General features: G+C 24.6%; 1 protein-coding gene across 2 annotated transcripts; it reads right to left on the bottom strand.

The window, feature by feature from the left end:
* Positions 1 to 135: 135 nt before the first annotated feature.
* LOC112594540 (esterase FE4-like) lies at positions 136 to 21,878 on the bottom strand. Of its 2 annotated transcripts, XM_025339353.1 has the most exons (12): positions 21,786 to 21,878; positions 15,120 to 15,399; positions 4,077 to 4,217; positions 3,675 to 3,815; positions 3,458 to 3,608; positions 3,153 to 3,338; positions 2,235 to 2,434; positions 1,702 to 1,864; positions 971 to 1,131; positions 670 to 835; positions 441 to 573; positions 136 to 310 (listed from the first exon to the last, which is right to left on the bottom strand). In XM_025339353.1, the coding sequence occupies exons 2-12, from the start codon at positions 15,207 to 15,209 to the stop codon at positions 136 to 138; spliced, it is 1,707 nt and encodes a 568-aa protein (XP_025195138.1). In that variant the 5' UTR covers positions 15,210 to 15,399; positions 21,786 to 21,878. The 2 variants fall into 2 exon arrangements, with proteins under 2 accessions (XP_025195138.1, XP_025195139.1); XM_025339354.1 differs by lacking the exons at positions 15,120 to 15,399; positions 21,786 to 21,878 and adding an exon at positions 5,200 to 5,283.
* Between the last annotated feature and the right edge of the window lie 5,113 nt (positions 21,879 to 26,991).

The raw sequence follows: 26,991 nt of genomic DNA, 5'->3' as shown, positions 1-26,991 counted from the left end.
CAATTTAGTCAATAATAAAAGTAAATTTAAAAATGAAAACCATGTATAATATATTTTTGATGTTAAAAACTACAATTTTTATAAGATAATTGTAAGTTTATCTTGAGTTACATGTTCATTATAAAGTATGAAAAATCACAGTTTTTGTTTCAATTGAATTATTTCAAATATGTTTTCCCAAAATTTTACGCTGGAAGTATTTATTACACCATCAACCATTTGTGTGTTATCGCCGTCTATTGATAAATATTTTGGATTGTCCACGTTAGCATTATTCCATACAACATTTGAATTTATTGAATTTGGATTTCTAAAATCAAAACAGATCAAACTTGTTAATAAAACATTGCCCCCTGACAATTAAAATGAACCAATATTATATATGTATTAACTAAGCAGGATTTAATCATTTATGCAATGAGTTCATTTATTTTACATACCCAGTTTTTGCAAAATTGCACCACAGCTTACTCATTGTTTTGCACATTCTATATTCTGGTGTATTAGTTTTGGGCAAGAATCCAAATAATTGTCCGTAAAACAAATAATTTAATTCATCTGCGTGGCATGCACCTGTGGATTTTATCATTACACTAACCTTAGTTAATTTTAAAAATTAATAAATTCATCCAGTAAAAATCTTAAAATAATTAAACAAATAACCAGTACCTTTTAACAAATGAAATATTGGCCGTGTAGCGAATAAGAGTTTTTTGCAAGCATTAAGTTCTCCATCGAATTTGAATTCATAGTTGTAAATTGGCGCTCTATCTTTTTTAAGCAAATCATTAAAGCCACGATAAAAGTCTTTGGTAAAAAATACATCGCTAAACAACTGGAAAAAACGTATAATTAATTCCATTAGCTTATAAAACATACAAATATCAAATAGAATATATTCCATAAATCTAGGTTTATAAATAAAACTGGTGTTCAATGGGAAATATTAAAAAAAGTAAAGCTTACTTACACGACACGTATTTTCCAATTTAGTTAAATCACTAGATTGCTCATGTTCGTTGAAATAAAAGTTCTTTACTCTTTGAATAACTTCTTCACTGTAATCATTGTCAAATAGTTTACTGATTTCTTCTAATTTGTGATAATTGAATAACCTTCCCAATTTGTGTTCTGAAAACAAAAATGTAATAACTATTAATTATGTTTAATAAAGATTCACATTTTTATTTTAATGGCTATAAAAAAAAATTAGTTTATATATATTTTAAGATCAATACAAAAAACAAAATATATACTATCAGCTTAAATTTTAAACGGGAAAAAAACAGTAACAGTAATCATCTTCTATAATATTTAAAACTGTTTTTTGGCTATACCTATTTTGATTAATAAGGAAGTTTTTACTCAATTAAAAAAAAACAGAATATTTCATATTTTCCTAGAATACTAACTGTTGAATACCAAGTTACACGAAAAATTGACTTATTTTAATGGTTAACTAAAAATTAACCAACTAATCATGAGCCAATAAATCATGTTTAAGGGACCATTATCCCTCTATTGATTAATAAAGATTAATTAAATGTTTAGCGATTGTTTATGAATTAAAATGTAAAAAAATTTAGTGACCCTAATATTATAATTGTATATAAAATTTAACCAAAATTACGTGTATTTATAAATTTTTTTGGTTAAAAAATATTGCCATTGATTTGATAATATAATTAAAAAATAATTTGCCTCCAAATATTATCATTCCTTCCATATTGTTAACTCCAGAAATCAAAGGTACTGATGATGCTGATTTGATTAAAATGTTTGGATGAGCAGGTAAAAGTCTGTCACTTACGGCTTCGCTTTCCACAGTTGGAACAAACTGAAAATTGAGCAAATCTCTTTGGCCCTTTTAAAATTAAATAAAACAAAACAATTATTAAAATTCTTTAAAAAAATTATTTTTTTAAACTAAAATTACCTAAATAAATTTATATTTTTATCAATAATATTTGAGTTTTTAAAGAAATAAAATTTATAATATAATAAAAATTCATAAAATTGAAAAAAAAAGATTGTTTTATGATTAGAATTTTTAATTTAGTGGTCTATAGCAGTTTTCTTCAGTTTTCATTTGCAAAGTATTGAATTGAGAGGTATAAAAGCCCAATAAGTAAATTAAATAATGTATATCTTGCTTTCAATGATTGTATTTACACACATTACACATGTTTATTGTATTATAGATTATTAGATAATATTTTATGTATTATACTTACTTCAATTTTGAACTTTAAAGTTGTACATTTAACTAAATCGATTGCCGGAATATTTTGTAAATATTTTACTATTTCTTTAGGATCATCTTTTTGGCATCCCAATTTTTCAGCCAACTTAAAGGCTACTTCCTTGTGTCTTTCATTAAAAGCCCATGGATTAAAAATACATCCACTTTGCATTATAGCTTTGTCAAATGATCCTAAAATAATAATGATGATAAAAATAAAAATAGTCATTATTGTCATAGTGATTTTAATTCAGTACCATTAAATGTATTTGCACAAAACCTTAGAATAGCTTTATTATTGGTTTTTAAAATAAAAAATTCAATTCAATTAAATATTAATAAAAAATTTATTTTTCATTTCCAATAAAATTTATAATCATATTTTTTGATGACCATTAAAATAATATAAATTAAATTAAAATGTAATAACATAAAAAGTATTTTATTTTTGTTCTATTATAGACTTCAATTTCAAACAAATAATTATTGAATTCTAAAAAGTTAAGAAATCATTTAAGACCTAAGAGCTTATGTTATAACTTATAATTAACGCATAATATTACATGTAATTTGATTTCTAAAAATCATAATTTCTTTATTTAAAGATTTTTTTTAGGGTTTTCATAAGATTTTGGTTTGTTGAAAGTTAACGGAGATTAAATAATTATTTGTTTTACTTATTAGGGTTAAAAAAATTTAGATTCGAATAATAATTACTAATAATTTTTTTGAATCATTTCTATCATTAAATTTTTAAGGTAAGTTGAACAAATTAAGTGCTTAATTCTTAAAATAATTATAACACCTAAAAGTTAAAAAATGTATTTGAATTGTATTCTGATTTATAGACTAGACTGCTGTTCATTGAAGTATGGTACACAGCAGTACAGTAAATAAATTAAACACTAACCTGTGGATAGTGGAGAAAGTAAATGACAATGAACAGAAGCAGATCCTGCACTTTCTCCAAAAATGGTAATATTGTTGGCATCACCTCCAAATGCTGCTATATTAGCTTTTATCCATTTAAATGCAAACAGTTGATCTTTTAAGCCCATATTACCAGGGCATTCATCAATTCCAAAGTTTAGAAATCCTAAGGACAAAACCTGTGTTCAATTTTATTCAAAACTTGTTAAATACTTATACAAATTAAAATGTTTATACTACAATAGTAATGAATTAATACTATTAAATTAGATTTTGTAGATTTACCTAGGACATTTAAGCGATAATTGATTGTTACAACAATTACATTTTCATCCAATAAATAATCAGGAGAGTAAAAATCTAACGATCCAGATCCATAATTAAATGCACCTCCATGTATGAATACCATAACAGCTTTTTTTTCAATAATTTCCTCCTAATAAATTACAATGAAACAATTATTACCCAATAAGCTATACAATATAACAAATGTTTTTACAACCTGTGGAACAAATATGTTTAAATACAAACAATCTTCACTTCCAATAATTTTTTTGGTCATAAAAACATCAAACTGCATACATACTTTACCACATGAAAACGCTTTATAAATGCCAGACCATCCTGGATGTTTGACAGGAGGCTAAAACAAAATTAAAAAATTAAATTTGGTACAATAATATAATATTGTTATACTAATGAAATTATATTCAAAATATTGTAACGTATCAGTTTTAATGAACTGACAATAAAATTTTTACCTACCAATTTTGGAGTGAGATATACCTAATAACATGTTCATAATATTTTTTAAATATTAGGTATCATTTTAGTTAAAAGTAGATACCTAATTTATAAATTTGATATATTGTTGGAATTAGGTATATGCTATTAAAAATCTCACCTTGAATCGTAAATCTTTAATTGGTGGTAAAGCATAGGGTATGCCTAGAAAACTGACATATGATTTATTTGATAATCGTGTTTTGTAACGAAGTCCTTGTAATATACCTTGTTCAAGGACGACTGTCATTTTCTTTCGGGGCTGGAAAAAAAATTAAATAATTTTAAGTATTAGATAGGTATGACATGAACTTTAATAATAATTATAAGTATACAAATATATAAGACAAATACAACATAATTCTTAAAATGTATGGATTAGGAGAAACTATTATTATACTTAAATAGATCTTACAATTTTAAATAAAACAATAATATACCTAACTTTTTAATTTACAATTGAGCAATAATTAATAATAAAAATAATGGTTTTTATTTGTATATTTTGGTAGGTTTGTTAGGTACAAGACTGTTAACATAGGTAATTCACTTCATCAATCCTGTATGCTTTTTCTATATTTATGTTTAAGCTTTAAACATTGATACAATGTTTTATATAAGTTAACACCATTATTCATAATGTCTAGTTTGATATTTGTTAATTTGACATGCATTGCACCTAAAGGTAATTATTTGTATCGCTATACAAAGAATACTGCTGTAAGTAGTAATGGAAATGAAACATGGGTATCATTAATTAATAATTCAACTCCCAAGATTAATGATCCACAATGATATCCAATGCTTCAAATACACTAAGATATAAATATTTATACTTCAGGTAATACAACTTAAATAATAAATACACAGGTATCTCAAAATAAGCACTCACAGGAAATAATAATTATTTATTTAAAATTAGTAAATCTTAATTTATTATACAATTGCATTTGCATTTAAGTCATTAGAATAATAAAAAATTTTTTTTACAAAAATTAAGTGAAGTTAAAGTTTTTAAAATAGATATCAACAAAGTTATGTTTAAGAAAATAGATAATAATAAGTAGGTCGTAGGTAATTAAAAATTTGTAGTAAATACCACTAGGTATAGCGGAAATGGACTTTCAGTTTTTTTTTAACAGTTCTTTCATAAATTAACTAGAAATAAACCACAATTAAAATAAAATACTTTAGGAAAATATTTAATAATATGATAATAATATTAGATTATAATTTATAAATACCTAAGTACTTTGTTTAGTCTTTTTAAATTCGTAATTCATTGTATTCTTTAAGTTCAACAGGTATCGCTGTAAAATTGGTCTACACTGTTATCACAATTTAGATTTTATCTGAAATTTTTTTATCAATCCCGTGAATAGTATTACTAATGATAATAATAATAATATATATTATATTATTTTATAATTTTAATAACGAATAAATTACGATCGATCATCATTGTAGTTCAAGTTGTTCAACATTATGACGTAATTATGTACTAATATATTATTCGAATTTCGACGTTAAGTGCATTGTTTTTGTTGGGGGTTCTCTAGATTGTATTCTATAATTTGATTCATGTAACAGATATTTCCAAAGTGAAACTTTTATTTAGACTTTTATAATCGTTTTAGACCAATTTACTAATTCTAAATTAATAATTATATATATTTTCAAATTTTTAGTAAACAATTGGGTGAGAAAATAATTAAAAAATACTATCTCAAGAAACTTAGTTAGGTTTAATATAACTCTCAAAATTTAAAACAGAAATTAGGTAGTATTTAGCATAATTATAACTTATATTTTTGTATGTTTAAAATGAATACAGTACTACAAATCTGATAGTCACTGAAAAAATCACACCATTGATGGGTAGTTTATAATTTTTTTCGATAGAATTATGAACATTGTACACACACGAATAACATGGCCAATTTACGTAGGTATTTAATTTTTACAATTGTTTATTTGTAGTTAATAAAATATCAAATTTATTTATTAGGATGTATTGAATTGGTAGAGGAGAATATAAAATGTGCTTTAGTGTCTCTAGCAAAGAATTATTTGTCTTCTTATTTTAATTTTAAAATAAGTTACTTATTCACCTAAGAGCTTAAATAATTTATTAGGTATTTCAAAATTATACATCGTTTTAAAATGAAAACACGAATAAAAAACATTATTTAGGCACAGTTTATATATCTCTATATACCAGTTTGATAAAAAGCAAACTTTCTCTAATGTCTATAAATAAACTTTATTATAAATTCGGTACGTATAAATTTGATATGTACCTAACCCATGTGTTGGATATAAGCAAGTCCTCTTCAATATTTAATTGTTTTAGTGAGATAGTTTTAGGTAATTTTTTTAAAGGTTGAAAGCCTATTTTTAGTACATTTTTGGTTTTTATTTAGAGCATTTTTCGAGAGTTTTTAGGGTATACCTATTTTAATCATTAAATATAATTACCCACCATAAGTAGGTAAGAATAGATAGACATGAATCGAAAAATTTTATTATTAAATTATATGAATAATAATATACCTAATCATATAGTAATATATTAAACAAAAAAAGTAACTTAAGTTATCAAAACAATTCTAATAAAACCGCAAACGTAGACAATGTGATTTTATGTTATAATCGTATGTATAATTAAGACTTATATAGGACTTATATAGGTTATAAATAATAAATGTACCTATGATCAAAATGAGAATATCATAAGGCTACCACTGCACACTATGACAATTGGCGATTGTGATTACCTATTATATTAACTACTAGAGGTTTCGATAAGTAGGTATAGGTAACCTAGAACTCTTAACACTCAGAATCACTTCGAATAATTATTTTTCGACTGGTTTTCTATCTTAATCGTTTTGTGTACCTAATATAATAATAGTGGAATGCAGTCTACACTATATTGATAAGTATTATTATCATTATTAATTATTAGGTAGGTACCTACATAGGTAATTGTATAGTACCAACGGTGGATTTAACGGTATTTGGCCCAAAGTTAAATTTTTGTTTTAGAAAGAATAACAGCACATATTTTTGTTTTGCACAGTTATACTTATGTTAGTCCACGGACGGTGGGCGGCGCTTCATCTCGAGTCTGCTGATCGATTGGCGATTTGGTTCAATTCTGTAGTTTAATCTACCACTATGACAGTACCTATGTATCTACTTCATGTGCCACGTGGGTTTTTATATCACACAAGTATTATAATTATAATATTATCTGTCAGAAATGATGGATTTGATGATGTTACATGTTACTAAGTCTGAAGGCCATTTTATGATACTGGTAAATGGTTTAGCCGATGTAGGTAAAGCGCAGTACATTTAAATATCTATTAGATACCAACAACTAACCTACTCGATGTTTAATAGCAATAATATTACAAAATATTTCATCAAGAATCAAATTTAAGCTATAATATTAAATTAAATATATCTGTAGAATATTTGCATAAATAAAGATTAGGTGAGACAAAACTATGCCCAGTCCTCTCTTTAAATCAATAGTCTTCATCTGATAATAGTACCAAATAAACATATTTTTTTTATAATTTTGAAATTAAAACCGATAAAAATTATCTAAGAATTTTTATTTTGTGGTACAGTTTTACTATTATTATAAGTGATACATTATAAATATAGACCTGAAGAATTGTAGTTTTTTCTGTAAAAAATATGGCGAGAGATACAAAAATATTACATGGATTGGTTAGCTGCTATTAATTATGTAATATTTTACTTTTGACCCTTAGAGCAAAAGATAATTTTTTTGGAACATTTGTATTTAATTAGTTTACTTGTAACACGTTATTTTCTGATATCATTACCTATATAAAAATAGGATATCTTTACAAATATAGCTATGACCTATTTCCATAAAAATGCAAAGAGTATACTACAACATTTTTAGAGCATGCATAGACTAGAATTAACTTGAAAAATTATTTTCAAGTAGATTAGTAATAGAAGATTATATGCAAAAATAAAAATGTAAAAGCAAATTTACACAAAAACAGTAATTTCGGATAATATAATTTGTGTATAACTTATGCATATATGATGATATATATTATGTTTGTAAACACGGTGTGTTGTTTGATTCAAAATGACTCGATCAGACCTAATAATAACTCCTCGTCGCGTTTTTCCTTTCTCATTCCTCCGGATTACCTTGGAAGTTTCCCACTACATAAAAAACGGACTGTATAATAATAATATACACACAGAAACATATAAATTTGTACCTACTTGTATATATATTTGAGTACGAATTGAAAACGAAGGTAAATTTTTAATAATATCGTCCCAGTTATATCACTAGACACATATATAATGTAGTTATATCTACATTTTTGTAGTATAAACTAACACTGATAATATTATGTACATAATATGTAGGTAATACGCATAATATAAATAACATATTACAATAGCCATAATTTATACATATATACTCGTGTTGTTCACACGGACACGCCATATCGTAAATGTACGATACAATATATTATTTTATTATATGTTATTACTTTATCAGTAGTTAATCTATACTATAAATTACTATGTAATCATATATGTATATCAATATTACTCATCAATAATGACTCTATATTTGTTGAGTATTGAAATACATTTTTTTTTTGTATTTTCAATAGTTGGGTACGTTTAAGACAAATAAAATATTTGAAATAATTATTTAGTGTTTTCAACTAAAAATTTCTCAAGTTCATAAATTAAAATTGATCAGATATTAATAATAAAATTCCAGTGGCGGCTCGTGTGCTTTGAAAGTGGGAGGGCGATATAAAATTGCTTATTTATGGAAAGTAGGTATCGAACACAAATAATTTTAATAATGGTTATTTAATTAAATTAATTTAATAACATTTTTATGTGTGGATGAATCAATGATTAAAAACTTAATAATTCCAGTATATATTTTTGGAAAAAAATATCAAATTGAAATAATTGATTGCGAGTTATGACTGCACAAAGTAAATAATAAATATACGCAAGTTCGGAATTCATGTGTATAGCAGTATTATTATTGTGTTCCCCCTACTTAGTTTTTGTATTTCGATCATAGTTATGACGAGCGACTTTTAACATCGTCCAAGCATGGCATGCGCTGCTAGCGAATCTTGGTAAATCGTTATCGGTTATCGATTTTCAGAAGCTACAGTGTTGAATGATTTATTTTTAAACTCCCATTATCTGATAATGTTTTCATAAAACTTAATAATGTAAATATTATAGAAAACACAATTTTTATTTTTGATAATATTATACTACAATATAAAATTAAAAATTGTTAATAAACTTATAAATTTGTAATAAATGATAATTTTAGAAGGGGGGCGATCGCTCCATCGCCGTTATCGCTCCTCTATCAGCCGCCACTGTAAAATTCGTACAAGGAGAACTCGTTTTTTTTAATGTAAATATTTAATTTATTTTAACTTCTAATGAATGCAAAATTTCAAAAATGAATGCGCTTTTACGCTATTTTTTTAAATTTTAGTAAGAACGTCTTACACAAGTTTCAAAACTCACTTTATGGCTTTGAAACAGATCGTAGGTACCCATATTGTTGAACAATATGATGAACTTATTTATTAGCTACAACTTATTCGAAAAAAAAAATGTAATGATATTTCTGTTATTATAATTGTAATTATGAAATAATATTATTGAGTTATTTTTGTAATCCAGATAATGCGAAACGTTAAAAATACGTCACCACATTACACAACAAGAAGACTTGAAATAAAAGTATTTGTACCAAAATATTATATGTAATAATTTAAGGAAAAAAATATTTTTATCATATACAGTTATACTAGTTATTCATATTGTAGTCTCTAAATTGAATGTAGATGAAATTTAAAAGTGTTCTTAAACAATACTTATTTTGGTAAAATATTACAGTAATATTTTAAAATCATAAATTTATTTGTATAAAGAAAACTAAAATGTTATTGGCTTATAACGATTTTTAAGAGACCTAGAGAATCTGATCGTTATAACACTTATAACCAAACTTCGCTGTATCCGGATTATAAATAGTAACTTGATTTTTTTGAAAAATTGATTTATTTAACACATTTTTTACTTTATAATTTTATTTAAAATTACATATTTTAACATAAAAGGAATTTATAATTTTTAATAAAAGTACACACATGTATTATAGTACATATTATATTATATATTTACGATTTGTTTGAAAATTTATCTGTTATAGTGTTTTGTTGTATGTTAGTGATTTTTTTAACAAAATTAGAAATATTTATTTAATGCTATTGATTCTTCTGGCGTATTTATATCGCTGTTTATCGAAACAAAAGTACGCACCTGATCAATATAAAAATAAACTTCCGAAATAGACGGTACTTTAAATTAGTACGCCATATATAATATACGTGTCGTACAAGATACAATATCATCTATTACAGATAAGATTATGAATTATTCCTTCGAACGAAATCAAATTTACTACTTGTGCATGTATTATTAATTGCTATAGGCGAATATAAAAACATTTAAAAACTCATTTTCATTTCATAATATCATTGCTTTTTCTGGATTATCGTTATATATGGCATCGTTATAAGCGAATTTGACTGTAATATATAATAGTATAATGGTATAATATAATATGTTAATAATATATTAAAACAAATTAAGTACATTTTTTTTTTTATGATTAAATTTAATAATATATAATAATATTTAATTAATAATTTTACTAATTTGTTAATAACAATTTAATTTTTATTATGCGTAAATGCGTTTATGGTTAAAGAAATCTATAAGCATTAGTGTTAGTTTTTAGAGCATTCAATTCGGGTCTATGTGCGTAGTACGTAAATTTGGATATTTTAGCGGCTGACATTTCGTATGTTAAATGTATAGCATTCCTTTTGTATTTCAAAAGATTTTAAGATTTATATAATTATATTGTTTGCATATCTGTGGAGGTAAAATTATTTCTTTGTTCTCTTTTCAAATTTCAGGAGGGAGATATGTGCTTCTTTTACTCACCATATAATTATACTGGCCAAATCGATCAGCAAACTGAGTCATAAGACTGGTTTTAATATTAATAAACTTCATTTTATAACTTGGCCAATCATTTATTAATTTAAGTTCATATCCTATAATAATATAATGTGTTACGTTAAATTTCGATCAATTATTTAATAATATAATTATTTATAAATTGATAATATATTATAACCGTTAGTTTATATTCAAACACGAATTTTAAACATTTTCAAATAATTAATTTTAATATTTTACATATTATGTAAAGGTACTCGTGTGAATTGGTAAATGTCATAATTTATTATTTTAAAAACAACTTTTGTTTCTGAAAACATTTTAGCTTCAGGACATTAGTAAAACATCTTTATTACGTCCAGTTTATTTTTAACATCGGATAAGGTTTTTAATATGAGTTGTAACATAAGATAAGTATATAGGTATAGTTTATTGATATTAAATATCAATTATGTATAGTTATATAATTTATTTACGTTTTACGAATTACGAAATCCCAGTCATGTTAGTTGTTAGTCGTCCAACGCTTTTTCATAGGCACATACTGTCACACACTGGTATTTTTTAACTGAAATTTGCATAAAAATCAAAGAAAAAAAGTTGATAAAATTATAATAAACGCGATAGCAATAAACTGTTTATTAATTTTAAAGAATATAACGGTAACGTATAGAACAATATTAAAATAAAATTAATAAAAATGGCTTTATTAATCTAGTCAATTATCGATATAATTCCACCATAGAGGAAAACAGGATAATGTTAAATGATTCCTAAAAATAAAAAAAAAACAATTTTGACCAAATTTGAATGAATATCTCTTCCTAGGTACTTCTTAAAATTTCGTGTATATCTATTGTTTAAAAAATTAGCTTTAGTTCATACATAATATTTTAATCAGTTATCTGAAAAAAAGTTTCCTAATGCTGCTAATAGCTATACATTATTAATCAAAGCATAGTTAGCTCTCATTAAAATTAATTTCCTGAGTAATGTCAATGATACCCAAAGATATTGATAGCATATTTTTCTTATTCTACTAAATTTTATATACTTTGTGTCTTCACCCCTTGTTAACGTTTTCTTCCAAATATAAAAAAGTACTTTAATTGTATAATACACGTATGCACACTCAGTCGTTAACTTCAAATTTATATATAATTATTAATTATATTAATTATTAGATAAATCTACATACGAAAATATACCTCATTTACTCTTATTATATACAACCGGTGTTGTATCAAATATATAGTAAATATTTATCCATTTCAATATACTACATAATTTGGTATAATATATAATTTCTTAAGTTATAATTATTTATTGGTAACCAGGTATACGTTAGTAATGTAGTATAAATGATGTACTAATGTCCCATATATTACCTATTACTTACATATTATAATGTATACATTAACATTACATATTTTAGGTAGATAAGCCGTTATACAATAATTTGGTGCTGCAATATTATGCGATTCGGGCAATATAATTCGGTGTTGGTGAATTGCGGCCCAGTTCCAAAATAATGTACGAGTTGCGGCCTGGGTTTATAAAGGGTACTTGTGAATTGCGGCCATACAATAATATGTATATATTATATATATATGTGGCAGTGGGATGTAAGATTATTTGAAACAATTGATTCATGTTTGAAATAGAGGGGTAAGTAGCCAAGTCCGGGTTGATATATAATTGTAAGATCTCAACATAAATATCATGACAAATATAATTAATATGATATAATAATATGCTAGTATGCTACCAAGTCACTGTACTGACATGTGTGTGCTGTTGTAGTTATTTTAGTTCAGTTTTATCAAATCCAACAAAAGATAACAAATTTTTAAGTTTAGTTTAAGTATAAATGTATACCACTAATATATTTATTTAAATTTAAAACTTTATTAATAATATAATATAATGATAATAATATAACCTTAAATAAATATAATATTATAATATACATTTTTTTAGAATAGTAATTTGCGTTAAATTGTTAATTATTTTAAGCTTTAGTAAAACATTATCAATTATAAACATTAAAGACTGTTGAAAGGAATTTCATTGTTTTTATTTATTTATAATTTAAACTTTAAAATGTGTAAAAAAAATTGATTCTTAATGAGGTGGTCTGTGATGTATCGAAAGTTCTCAAAGTGGTCTGTAGTAGCAAAAAGGTTGGGAATCACTAATCTATATTATATAAAAATATAACTTCCCATATACATGGTGAATCTTTCATTTATAGTTATGTATATATAACTTAGGTAATGATAACTACTCGGGCTGCAACTCAGCTGTAGGTAAGATATTGTCGGGTCGCAACTAACTTACCTATACCTTAAATATTACTGGCCCGCAATTTACCGGTCATCAACACCGGAAACGACAAGTCGAGCCGCAACTCACTCTCAGCCATATAATCAATAATCCAGTGAATAGGTAAAGCCGTAGAAGTGTGTATAATGGCTAATAAGTAGTAATAACGAGTTTGTGCTATACACAAAAATATTTTTTAAGTTATAAGACTGAAAGATGAGGAAAAAACCTACTTTCTATTTTAATAAGAAAGATATAAATATGCACAATTTATGTTTTTACAATCGTATGCATGACGGATATATCATATTGTCTATTCATATAGGTAATATGAATATTTTGATGTCCTAACAATAACTAATCAAAACGAATTAAAGGGTAAATAAGCCAGGACTGGGACTTGGACTGAAGCGGCCTCGGGGAAAAACTGAATATGAGGCCTTTTTTATCTATAATTTTCAATGTACAGGTCTTTAAAAAAAAAAATTCAATTAACATTTATATATATATATAAATTATACCATATTTATTATGTTATTTATAACAAGTTACAAACATTTATTGCAATCATGAATACTTGAAGTATTGTTTTTCAACATTTTTAATGGAAAATCACTTATATATTTATTTCAAAAACGTCTATAAACTTCAATTCAAAAAACTTTTTTTCTCAATTTAAACAATCGATCAAAAATGCTCGTAAAACGGATTTTTTTCGTTTCCTACCAGGGGCTTCTCTATGTGAGGGGCCTAAGGATATTGCTCCGGTTGCCCTATAATAGTTCTGGCCTTAGATTAAGCATAACTTCCCCTGGATACTAGTTCAAAGATAATATCACTCTCATTTATCAGTTAAAAATAATTTTTAAAAAGGTGTTATACTCGTTGACAGTAATACCCATAAAATTGTATATATTTATAAATGTATATTTTGTGTTTAATATTTTTTTTTTTCATTCAGTATTTCCTATTTAAGCTAATGTTATTATAATATAGGCCAAATAATAAAAATAAAGAATATTATGTATTCCTATTTTGTACATAATTTATTTCATTGTTTATAGTTGAATACGGTCAACTATCGACCGCAAATCGTCAAATGAAAAAAAAAAAACGAAGGGTTCTGACGGAGTGATGGAAGGAAGATGAGGATTGAGGGAGCATTCATTATTTTGCATAGCATTTATCGACTATTGAGTATTGACGAGTGACGATCACGGGTTTTGAATCTTCTATCATAAATCATGGATATTCCCGACTTCCCGAATCGTAAAACGTTATCTAAAAGTATCTGACAACAATAATAAAAACCGTTATCACCATGACTGAGTATCACGGGTGATAGAGATAATAAACCATATGTTTTGATATCTTCAAGCGCATTATTCATATTTTACGCGAGAGCCGTGTATAATTACACTGAAATTGTACTGTTTTACGATAAGTCGATAATAATTACAATAATAAAATGAGAGATGTCTCTTTGAACGTGTCCGCGACCGTAACAAAACGATTTGATTTATATTGTTACGTATTATCAAGACAGTTTTAATAACGTAAGTACGACAACTACATAAATATTGATAATGGCGTTTTTACGTTTGTCTCTGCCATTCCAACACCGCGAGAGTTGTGAAGACGAAATAAAAATGATTGTCACGCTGGTGGTTTAGACGGGAACAATATCAATGGGATTATTATAGATCGGTGCGATACGACATTTAGTAATGTGTGATATGCTTACAATGATTCTGGTCAAAAACACCATCAGCTTGTTGAACAAAACGATTGCCCCGATACGGAATATGATGAACGTTGACGACAACTTGCCCATGGTATTATTATGACGCTCGTAAGTGCCCAAGTTTTTTAATTGTTCGAAACGGCGCGCGTGACGTGGACCGGCGGCGACCGCACAGAACCGTACCTTAGCAGGCAGATGCACTCACTGTCACGTCGTGATCCGTGTCGAACTGTCTAATGTCGACCATGCGCGGTATTTCTCCCCTTCTACCGCGCTGCCACTGCAAACGATTTTTGTTGTTATTATTATTATACACTTAACATTTACTCTGAGGTACATACACGACGATAATATTTAATAATAATAATTTTTAAAAAGGTCTGTGACCAGGTCCCCGTACACGGTAAAATACAACTATTAATTTTCGTCTGCTACGTCGTTTCGCTTCGCGTGTTCGTTTTTCCTTGAAAAATTCGACTTAAATTAAAGAATGTAAATCTAAACAAACTCAGATTTTTATTATACGATAAAAATTAAATAACATCGCGTTAAATACAGTAGCCAGTAAAACATCAAAAACATAAGATGAATTTAAAATCAAATTTAAGTGCTGTTAATGAACGGTATTTAACTTAAGTGGTAAATTATTTGTTTTATTCTTTGATTTACTTATTAAGCACCATATAGTTTGATAGTAAATAGTTTTAATATTGAATAAAAATAGAAACATGCGTTATACAAATCATATAGTATTGAGACGCAATGGTGTTCTAACCGCGAAACTTGGCGGTCCTAGGGCCTTGGCCTATAGGCAGAGCCTCCTCTTAAACACAATAATTAAATTATTAAATAGCGATACTAGAAAGAGTCTGTTGATAGAGGTTAAAATATATTAGTAATTAGTATAGTAATAATATAATAGTTTTGCAACTTACAAGTTTATTTAATAAAATAAAAATCTAAATATTATTCAAAAATTAACTTTTTGAGCGTTAGTTTGATTATAAAAAAAAAAAAAAAATTCTTAGTAGTTTTTTTTATTAATTTTGCGATAAATGTACTACTGTGTTTCTTGTGTTATTTTTGAACTCACTACTTTGATCACGAGAATATAGTACACAAAAACAGCCCACCTTGTATCATAATGACATTGTAATGTTTAATGTAACGATTAAATTATTCTAAGTAGTCATTATAACATGCCTTGGACCTACATAGTTCGTGTTCGAAATTCACTTAATTAATTTAAAACGATTACGTATACCTACGTCTGTAAGACTGTCATATTATATTGTATATAGGCATGTATAATATCATGGAAGTTGACAATAATCTAAAAATATTGATATTTTGATTTCCATTTATCTACGGAAAACACCTTCTATGTATATTATGTACTCATTTAAGTGTTAAATATATAAATATAAATATAATATAGTAGTGATCACCGCATTAAATATATGAAACATTGAAAGTTTTATATGGAACAATGAAAAATTACGTAGAACTTTATATTAAATTTTCAACGTATTTGACCGAGCAAAATTTTTTTTTATCTATATTTATAGAAAAAGAAACTAAAAGAAGTACAAAATACTAAATGTTTATAAGTAGGTACTTGAAAAAAAAGTTAATGGTCATAATTTTGTCATGTATAGAATCAATGATATAACATTTTTGTGAACATTTCAAGTACCTACCAAGGGTTATTTGTTTTTGAGTGACACTAATAAAATAAATGCGATTTTGTCAAAAACTAGTTTGTTTAAAAATTTCCGTTTTTGTTTTTTGTTTTTCCAAAATATTTTGAAAAATATTGGAATTTTTTAATTTTTATATCTTAAAACTACCAATCATATGCCCCAATTAGCTATCAAAAAACTACTTTAAAAGTTAAAAATCGAAGGGTTTTTACACAAAAAAATCATGTATACACACATAAAAAATACTTTATTTTTACTTCAATACATTAATCATCGTTCAGAACCTAAAATATGTGTTTTTATTCACAAAAAATTAAAGTAATAAATATAATTTATTTACTAATAATATTTCCATAAACGTTAATAATTTTTGAGAAAAATTTGTGTTTACCTTTAAAAGAATTATTTTGAATAGTTCTATTTATAGCTTTATATTGAATACCTAATGACCTAGTTACCTTTATTGTTGCCTCGTGTAAACATAATGCCTTATCATATAAATTGAAAGTATAACTTTTTACCGTGCAATCGAAGATTTTAATTATTCATTTGTTGATCTGTAAAGTATTCGAGTTTAAATATATACCTATATATTTAATAAGATTCCTGGAATGGTAGAAACTATGAAAATATCGTGAAATTTAAACGATAATATTTATGTTTTATATATTGGGTACAGAAAAATAAAAAGATTAATATTCCTACCCGTTTATTCATTGATAAATCTGATAAATTTGAATTTTATTTTAAAATGTTAATATTATAATTATTAGTCTATAAAAAACTTTTAAGTACTTATTGCATTCGTGTATATGTCATAGTATATTTAGTATAAGGGATATTACGTTTTTTGTAGCAGTGGCGTACAAGTAGAAGGAGGATAAAAAAATACTTTGAAATTTTTTTAACAAAACTATTTTATTTGAAATATCTTTATCAGTTAATATCACTCAATTTATAGATTTAATCCCCTTTCTCAAAAACTTTGGTCTACTTTGGTCTAGTACGCTACTTTTTTTCAATTTCTGAAAAAACATATAATGTTCAGTAATAAAATTAAACGAAAAAAGTTAAGCAGATATGATAAACATGTTTTCTTATACATTATAATGTTTTATAGTTCAATTAATTAATATGACTTATAAGCTGTAATATTCAAACCACACAGTTGAATAAATTTAAGTGAAATTAATTAAGCAAAAATGCATTTTGTTAAACTTACTATATTTAGTATCTATTAGTTTGATTTAATTAAATATTGGTATACGATACAGTTGATATGTTGAATAAGTCAACATAGAAAATTACAAATTAAAATTAAATTCGAATCATTAGTATTTTTTTAGATATTTAAAGTTGATTAAAAGTAAAGCTAAAATTATTATGTATCTGTCATGTGTCAACTTTGAAAGTTTAAACTAATATATTATATTAAAATAGATTTAGTTATTATATAATAATACTTCATCCGTTGCAGGTTATAAGTTGAAATAATTTCTCCATGAAGTAAAGGTCTTTTAGCCGAATTAAAAAATTACCTATACGTATTATTCAAATCACTATAAGTAGAACAATAAGTCAATAATTATTCAACGGATAAAATATCTTCTAGTTTTAATTACTTAAAAAAAATAAACAGTGATTAGTAAATATGTTACATAATATTTGATAATTATTAATTATTATAATAAATAATTTATAAATAATAATTATTATTTAAAATGCTGATTATAGGTATAGTTTATAACTTTGTAAAAATAATATATATGATTTTAATCATTATAATTTAAAATGAAAAAAATATTCTTACGTTTGTAAATTTAACTATTATTTGTAATTATAAATTTTTTAATTTTTTAATACAGAAATTTGTTTCATAAATATATAATTTAATACAATAAATTATTATATTTGTGATTTTAACATGTATACATAATAATAAAATGCTGTTCATTGGTTAGTGTATAATTTAAAAATGGATTGAATTTTATTTAAGTATTCATAATAGTTTAAATAAGGTTTTACTGAAAAAAAAATCGAAAAAGTTGTACAGAAGATTGCAAAATTCGAGGAATACTGTAAGTGCATTTTCCTAAAGGATTTTTGTATAAACTTGTAACCGTATGTGTGTAAAAAATTTGCTGGGTCAGCTAGTATATCACATTATTAAATATAAGAAATAAAATCGTTTTTGACTGGGTAATAAGTATACTCAAACTTTTAAGTAAATATTTGTGTCATGTGTGGTGGTTTATGATTCTTATACGTTTTTGCAGCAGCACGTAATTTACTCTCATCTTAATTCCACTTACACTGTAATTTAATGATTGTCGATGCATATGCCATATTACCTAACTTCTTTTGCCTGACTACGAAATTTATATAGCTGCCTAGTAGTATTTAGTGACTACTGCCGTCTACTACTGTCTGGTAGTGGTAGTTATCTCTTATAGGGTGTTACTATTGTGTAACCTCCCTAATCTTAAGGTTCATGTTAATTATTTTCTATGTCACTTAACAAATCTACTTTTATTTTTATTAGCTTTTTAGTAATACTGTTACAGCTCATCAAACTTACTTATTGTATAAAACTGTATAGATTTTAAATTTATTTTGATAAAGAAAAAAAAAGTCATCTCTAAATGTTTACACTTGACATGTTTATTATAAGGTATGTCTTATCTGTTCGAGTCATGTCTTTTTAACAACAACATTGGTATCTATTAATTATTTCCATGGGTTTTATTTTCTTTGATGTATATAAATTAAGATAATTCTGTATTAGCAGATTTTAATTCCAATCGTTTTTTCTTTCTTTAAGTTATTTAACTTTATTTTTTTTATTCTGACGCTTTTTATGTGTATGTTATTTTTTCCCCGTGTTTAAACATCCCTTGGTCTTTAATTAATAATCCAAATATTTAATTGTGTTTTTTTAATCCGTAATGTTTCTACTCGGCATAGATCCCTCGGTTCGGTTTAATATGCTATAGAAATGTTTGCGTACGAACTCTAAGATATTTCAAATTGCAATACCTACTCTTGTAAATGTCTGCATATCACAGAACGAAAAATCTTAGTATATTCAATTAAGTTCTGGGTTGAACTAACAACTTTTTGTCGGAAGGTAAAAAAATGATTTTATTCACGAAATTTTGTTAATTCTACAGACTAAAACTGAAAGATAATAAAATTGATAAGCGGCAGCAATAAAATAGTCGATGTAACAAAATTAGGTAATATTTTGAAACCGTTGGACATCACACTAATAGATTGGCATTAATCTAATTCACTTATTTAATACGAATTACTTTAAATTAATTAAATTGTATTAATCAGTTGATGTTTTCGTTATTATTTAATTATTAAATCATTATCGTTATTATTAAACTAAGTATATTTTAGTTACATTCAATAATAATCATTTTGTTAAGATAATTTTATTTTTGTAAATTCAATAATATATATACATATACGTTGTTAATGATGTATTTGATAAAATTAATACAACTTTGAGTTATTTTAACAAAATTTTGATGAAATATATTAGTCAAACTAAACAAAAAAATTATTAAATTAAATAATTTGTTAATTTTTATTTTAACTAATATTTTCATCTTAGTATCAATAAGCATTTAGTTGATTTAATATTAACAATAATTTTAATCTATATTTTTGTTAAAATTATTGGTATTTTTCGTTCGGTGCAGTAATCAAACTCAATACTAGTTGGTAATGAATACATGCAAGAACTCAGCTACTTAAACCATTTTCCTGATTTTAAAATTTATTAAATATACAAAGTAGGTAATTTCAAGAGCATATATAATATTTTAACAATAATTTTCCAAGTTATGAATCTTACGAGTTGTAAACTTTCAGAATAGAACTAATAACATTTTTGTTAAATTTACAAATTATTAAAGTTTATTAACAGTTAATCAACTAGATTTTTAATATGACATAAAATTAATAAAAATGTTTTGTTTTATAGATACGATACCTGTGATAATAAATCGTAAAATTGTATCCCACTTTTCTCAGGAAACGTAAAAACTGCACAGATATTGTGCAATTTATTTGTTAAAATATGATAAATAATATTTAGGATTCCCATATTATATTATTGTTTTTAGATGTGGTTCCAACTTAATAATAACATTCTGTCGCTGAAAAAATTCCCAAGAAAATGTTTAACAAATTATTTGTATAAATTTTAAGTTCACAGGAAAAAATGGCGAAGAAGGGATAACTCTATAGACGTGATTATAATAACATAGGTACTTAACTTATTATTATTATTTTTTTATGTTTTATTTCATTCCATGTTAGAATAATTTTATAGCTGTAATTATTAATTTTAAAAATATTATAGCACGAGTAAATAATACATTTTTTCATTGTTGAGTTCGTGATTTTGTTCAATCATAATAATAATATGTGTTATTAAAAACCGTAACTTACAATTTATAATGATTTCCTATGTGTATGTGGAACTTTAAGTCGTTTTGGAATTTTGGTTTAGCATCGTCATTAGAGTTTGTTTACTAAATGGCTTCCGTAAACGGACCATTAGCTTCCGCTAGTCTATTTTGGTAATTTTATTAACTCGTAGAAAACTAGGTAATATGGGCCATGAGTTCTTAATGAGATCTTGAACTCTTATAAAAACATAAAACTTTCATTGCATGGGAAATATGCAAAGGTGTTAAACTGACATATCATATATAAAAACAAATTTACATTAATTAAAACGTGACAAAATGTAATTATAAAATATGCAAATTTATTTTATTTGTAAAAGTAAATTTACATAAATGGATATCTATCAATAGTTTGAAGAATGAATAATTTTAATTTTATTTAATTACGAACATCCGCATGCATTTAGTTCTTGATATTTTTATAATATTTACAATATTTATAAATTTATTCTATGTTTAAAATAATAAAAATTACTTACCTGTGTCTTTGAAAATGCCATCGTGTACTAGTAGCAGGAAGTGGACTTAAAAACCATATACATTTTTGCACGCATTTTATAGAATCGTTTTTTCTAAAATAAAATGTTTGGACTACGATAATAAATTTATATGAAAAATACAAAAGTAAATGATTTATAATAATCGGAAGGAGACATGACATTGCGTAAAGTGTGTATACTGCGTAATAAAACGCTATTTGACGACGGATTTGACTTAAGAAAAAAAAAAATTCACGTGAAGATAAAACGAATGACGTATCGTTCGTATTATACAATTCTTAACGTAGATAATAATTATTTATTACATTTTTGAAAAATGTTATCGTAATTTACTGTCATAGGAATTTATTTATTTTATTTTTAAACTATTATAATATACTTGTCATTATTATAATAATGAAAATCAATAAATATGTAAAAATTAAAGTAAAATATGTAAAATTATATTATAATATTATGCAATTGCTAGAAATTCAGAACAATACTATCAGACAATTATTTTTTTTAGCGAAAATTACAGTTCCCAGTTGTAAGCTTAAACTAGTTGTTATAGAGTATGAGATTGAATGTTGGATAAAAATATTTAAACATCTGTGTCTGAATCAATATCAGTATAGGAAATTAAAAATGATGTAATCATAATTATTTATATGTATGGGTTATGTTGCTTAAAGTATATATTAGATTAAAAAAAATAATGAATTTACTGTGAGTTATAAATAGCTTGAGAATAGTTGATTTGTAAATTGTAATAGTCTTTCAAAAAATATCAGCTTTAGTAATATTATTACTTATTGAGCATAGGATATTTAGTAAAATACAGTAAAAGCAAAAAAAAAAAAAAGAAATCGTTTTATTTATCGTTGTATAATATTAATTGTTAGTATAAATTTAAGAAAATGTGTCATGTATAAATGATAAAATGCTTGAAATACGCGAAAATATGAAAATATGTCATTATTATAAACTTCTTATGCAGTTAAACAAAAATAGCATGAAATCAAAAAAGGCAATTTTTTATTGCATGCAGATTGTAGACCTTGTTATATTATTATATATTTATTCAAGTTAATAGAGGGTAATAATAATAATTGTGAGGCCCAGTACGATAGTGAATTTAACTATCTTTAAAATACCATTTTTTTCTGTCTATATTAATTTATTTAAAATTAACAAATCATAGATGAGCTTACTATATTTTGGTAAAAGCAGTATGATAGTGTATGGTATGTCTTTAAGAAGCAAATTGTGGCGATGAGTAGTGTACGGAACAAAAGAAGTTTAAGAGTTTTCTGAAAGTGTTACTAGTTATGTTTTATCGTGTTTGTTCCTTTGTTATTATATGTTCGATAGTGACAGTTATTTAGTTATTACATTTAAAGTTTACTACAACTTTACTTCAAAGAAATAACTTTGATTTTCTCTGTGAAACATAGCATTTTAAATGGTACGAAATGATACATTTTTTAAACTAACTTTTCTGTATTTTTTCAAATGGAATGCCCCATATTTTAGTAAAGAGTACAAAGCTTTAACTTAGGTTCCGAATGCTCTTCTTAATGACGGCCATACACACTTTGGTAATTGAATACAAATACCACTTTAAATACGTAGTTTTACAAGTTGTCTAATTGTTATTATAAAAATCACAAAAATATAAAACCAAAAGTCTTGTAAACAGCTTAAAAACAAATATACCTTCATTTCCTCAATTCCCTTTAGTATCCACCACACCAATTTATTGTTATTTATTCATTTACTAAACAAAACAAATGTATTGAGGTATACATAAAATTTATTGACATAATAATCATATTACACGAAATTTCAAAATATTATTATAATTTTATTTAATAAAATAATTATTAATTATACATTATATGTCATACTATTATTAAAATTATAACTTGTTATTCATAGATTTTCCTCTGTGCTGTTAGATATTATTATATAATATGATTTCATATGTGGATAGATATTAAATATATTACACAATAAAAGTTTACATAATGCAATTAATATAGTTCTGTTAATTAAACAAACAATTTCATATGACTTTTTATTCTATTCGATTTTCTCTGGCATTTTTATTTTTACAGCAGCTTATATTATGTAGAACAACCGGTGTGAAAACGAATCACATGCTTTTCGTTTTCTGAGTAGATACGATTAGGGGCACTCCTTATGCATATTATTTATATTTTACACCTTTCAATAAAGCTTTACAAAAATGTACATTTATATTATAAATCTAAATTACCATATTTTACAGTATACAAACATGAATACGGTTATATATTACACTTCATTTTTATTATATTACTAAAATTTTATTATAAATAAAATACATCAATAAATGCCATGATTTTGTAATAGGGATATATTAGGATAATAATCCTATTCTTAAGATATTACCATCATCTAATTATCAATAAAAGTTATACTTATAACACAATAGTTTTGTGCACTAAAAATCAATAATAATAAATAATAATTTCATATAGCATACAAATTTAAGAGAGAAAAAAATTATTTTACCATAGATTGACATACGTTTGTATAATATGAAATTGTTCTAATTAAAAATGTTTGTTGAATTTGTTTAGGTTAATACTAATTTAAAACTATTATAAAAATAGTAATGTAAAATTAAAGTTTTATAGTTTTAAGATATCATTATTTAGATTTTTAGTACAATCATTGGAGTGGACATCTTATGAATTATTTCTACAGTGTAATATACACTTTTATATTGATAAATGCTTGATATAATTCATGAAAAATTACAAAATATATTTTAATTAGAATCATTTATTTTTTAATCAGTAAGACAGTAGGTAAATACCGTGATAATGTGTTATTTATTGATGATCTTAAACATTTATATTATAGAAATAATATTATAATGCGTTTTCTTATGCAATGTGAATTAAACTATTTTATCGTCTCAATTGTATCGAGATTTTAAATAAAAATAAATTTCGTTTTTATTTGCATAGTCAATAGCAAAGTAATTTGAAAATACAATTTTTTCAGTTGACATAATATCAAATATTTTTGAATTAATATTTAATAAATGTCGACTATAATTTTCATTATAATATACATTATAGATTATTATATATAAGTATAGTTTATAATTATACATCAAATTTAACGAATCGATTACTTATGTACCTATGTATTGTATAAAATGTAATACATTTTTTATACAATATGTTTAGATGATTAATAATTTCGTTTACAATTAGGTAATATTGTATAAGCATAAAGTGTGTCGTAATTGGTACATGCTTTAATGGAGATGGTAAAAAAAAAAAAAAATAAATAGTATTTACACAGTGTTTATATAAAATATAATTGTACGGTAATTGTCTATTATTATTGACGATACAATTTTAAATTAAAATTTCCCCTAAATGCAATGTAACTGTTGTACATAGTGTTGCATTATAGTAGGTATGTTTATCATATTATATCATATAATTACTATTTATTGGTAATATTTGTAAAGTATAATAAAATTCCGAAATGATTTATAACACGTGTTCATGTTGGACGCGTCCTATAGAATATTTTAACACAGAAATATTTATTTTTACGTAGTGTAGTCAAATATATTATTAAACTGTCGCATATTATAATGCATTTTATAGATTTTAACGGTGGCGCATTAAAATTTATTTTTCGTATATAAACAGTGTTTATTAAACACACATGATATGTTATACATGTGCCTTGTGTGATTGTATAAGTATAGGAAACCATAAATATTCAGTCTTAACTATAAATATATGGTGTGTGTGGTAGCTTACTTTTTATTAGAAATGGGACGTGAGACAATATGGAATGTTTATTATGCGTTAGAGTCAAAAAAGTAAGATAAGTCATATTCATAAGACAAATTCCTATTTGAAGAACTATGATTCTTAGAACTTAAGAATATACTATGATGATATGCCAGAATGAAAATTAATTTTCAATACAACTGAGTTTAAATGATTAATAAAATAAATATTAATCAACAATATTATAACATTTATAACAATAATGACAACAATAATTTCACTAATGTACCGTTTATTAAAATTTTAATTTTAGGAATTATTAAGTACCGTATTTTTAAATAGTTACTTAGGATGTAAAGAGTGTTTTGTAGTGTAAAAACTTCATTTTTTCGAAGATCCGTTTTTCTTGTAAATTATTATAAATAAATGATTTTTTTTTTAAATTTTGATGAGTATAAATCGAAATTTGAACCAGTACTTTCCGAATTATTAAACTCAGATACAAATAAGGCTAATAAGTTTAGAAAATACGGAGACTATAATGTTTTAAAAATAATAGTAATTGGTATAAATTTATTGCTATTTTATGATTTGTTTAAACTGTTCGAGTATAATAAGTAACAACTAATAAGAATTATAGTGTTATATAAGTTATATTATATGTATTTTATATTTTATATATTATAATTATTAAATAATTGAGAATAAAGAGTATTATTTTTATGATATATAATTAAATAACTCAAAAAGTACTTATTTCAATAGAAAAAAAATAAAAAATTAGGTATTTACTTAACAATTTAAAGTAAATAGGGTGTTTTTCATTTGTATAACTATAATATTAATTGTTAAAAGGTATAACAAATCTAAGTTCTTAAAATATTTGGTTTGTAAGTATACTTCAAATTAAAAAAAATAAATATAATTTGAATAAATGCATTGTTAAAGGATAGCCTTTGGGTGAATATGGTTGGTGAATCATTCTGTTTATGACGTTTTAAATTAGACCCACAGCTTTCTTTGCCTTTTGCATTTCATTATAAACACTAGCTCATCTGATCTCGTATATGATAAAATGCTCGGTGAATTACTCTGCGTATACAACAATAAGTTAATTAATTTACATTTACATTTTATATTAACTTAAAGGTATTTTTTTTTAAAATATATTAACCGATAAACAAATGTAATAATTTTATAATGGCTCTTTTAATCAAGCAATGCAAGATAATTAATTGTAACTTGTAGATTTTATACGTTTTGTATAATTATATCAAATGTGTTTTTTTGCTTAGTAAACTAGCTATTACAGAGAAATAATAAATTATGGCAAAGAGAGTGAGAGAGAGATAATGAGTAAGTAAGAGGAGAAATATGAGTGTCTATTTATTTTAATA

Source organism: Melanaphis sacchari, unplaced genomic scaffold (assembly GCF_002803265.2).
Source record: "Melanaphis sacchari strain LSU unplaced genomic scaffold, SCAv2.0 Contig23_pilon_pilon, whole genome shotgun sequence".
In the NCBI taxonomy this organism is placed as follows: domain Eukaryota; kingdom Metazoa; phylum Arthropoda; class Insecta; order Hemiptera; family Aphididae; genus Melanaphis; species Melanaphis sacchari.
This window is presented reverse-complemented; position numbering and strand designations above follow the sequence as displayed.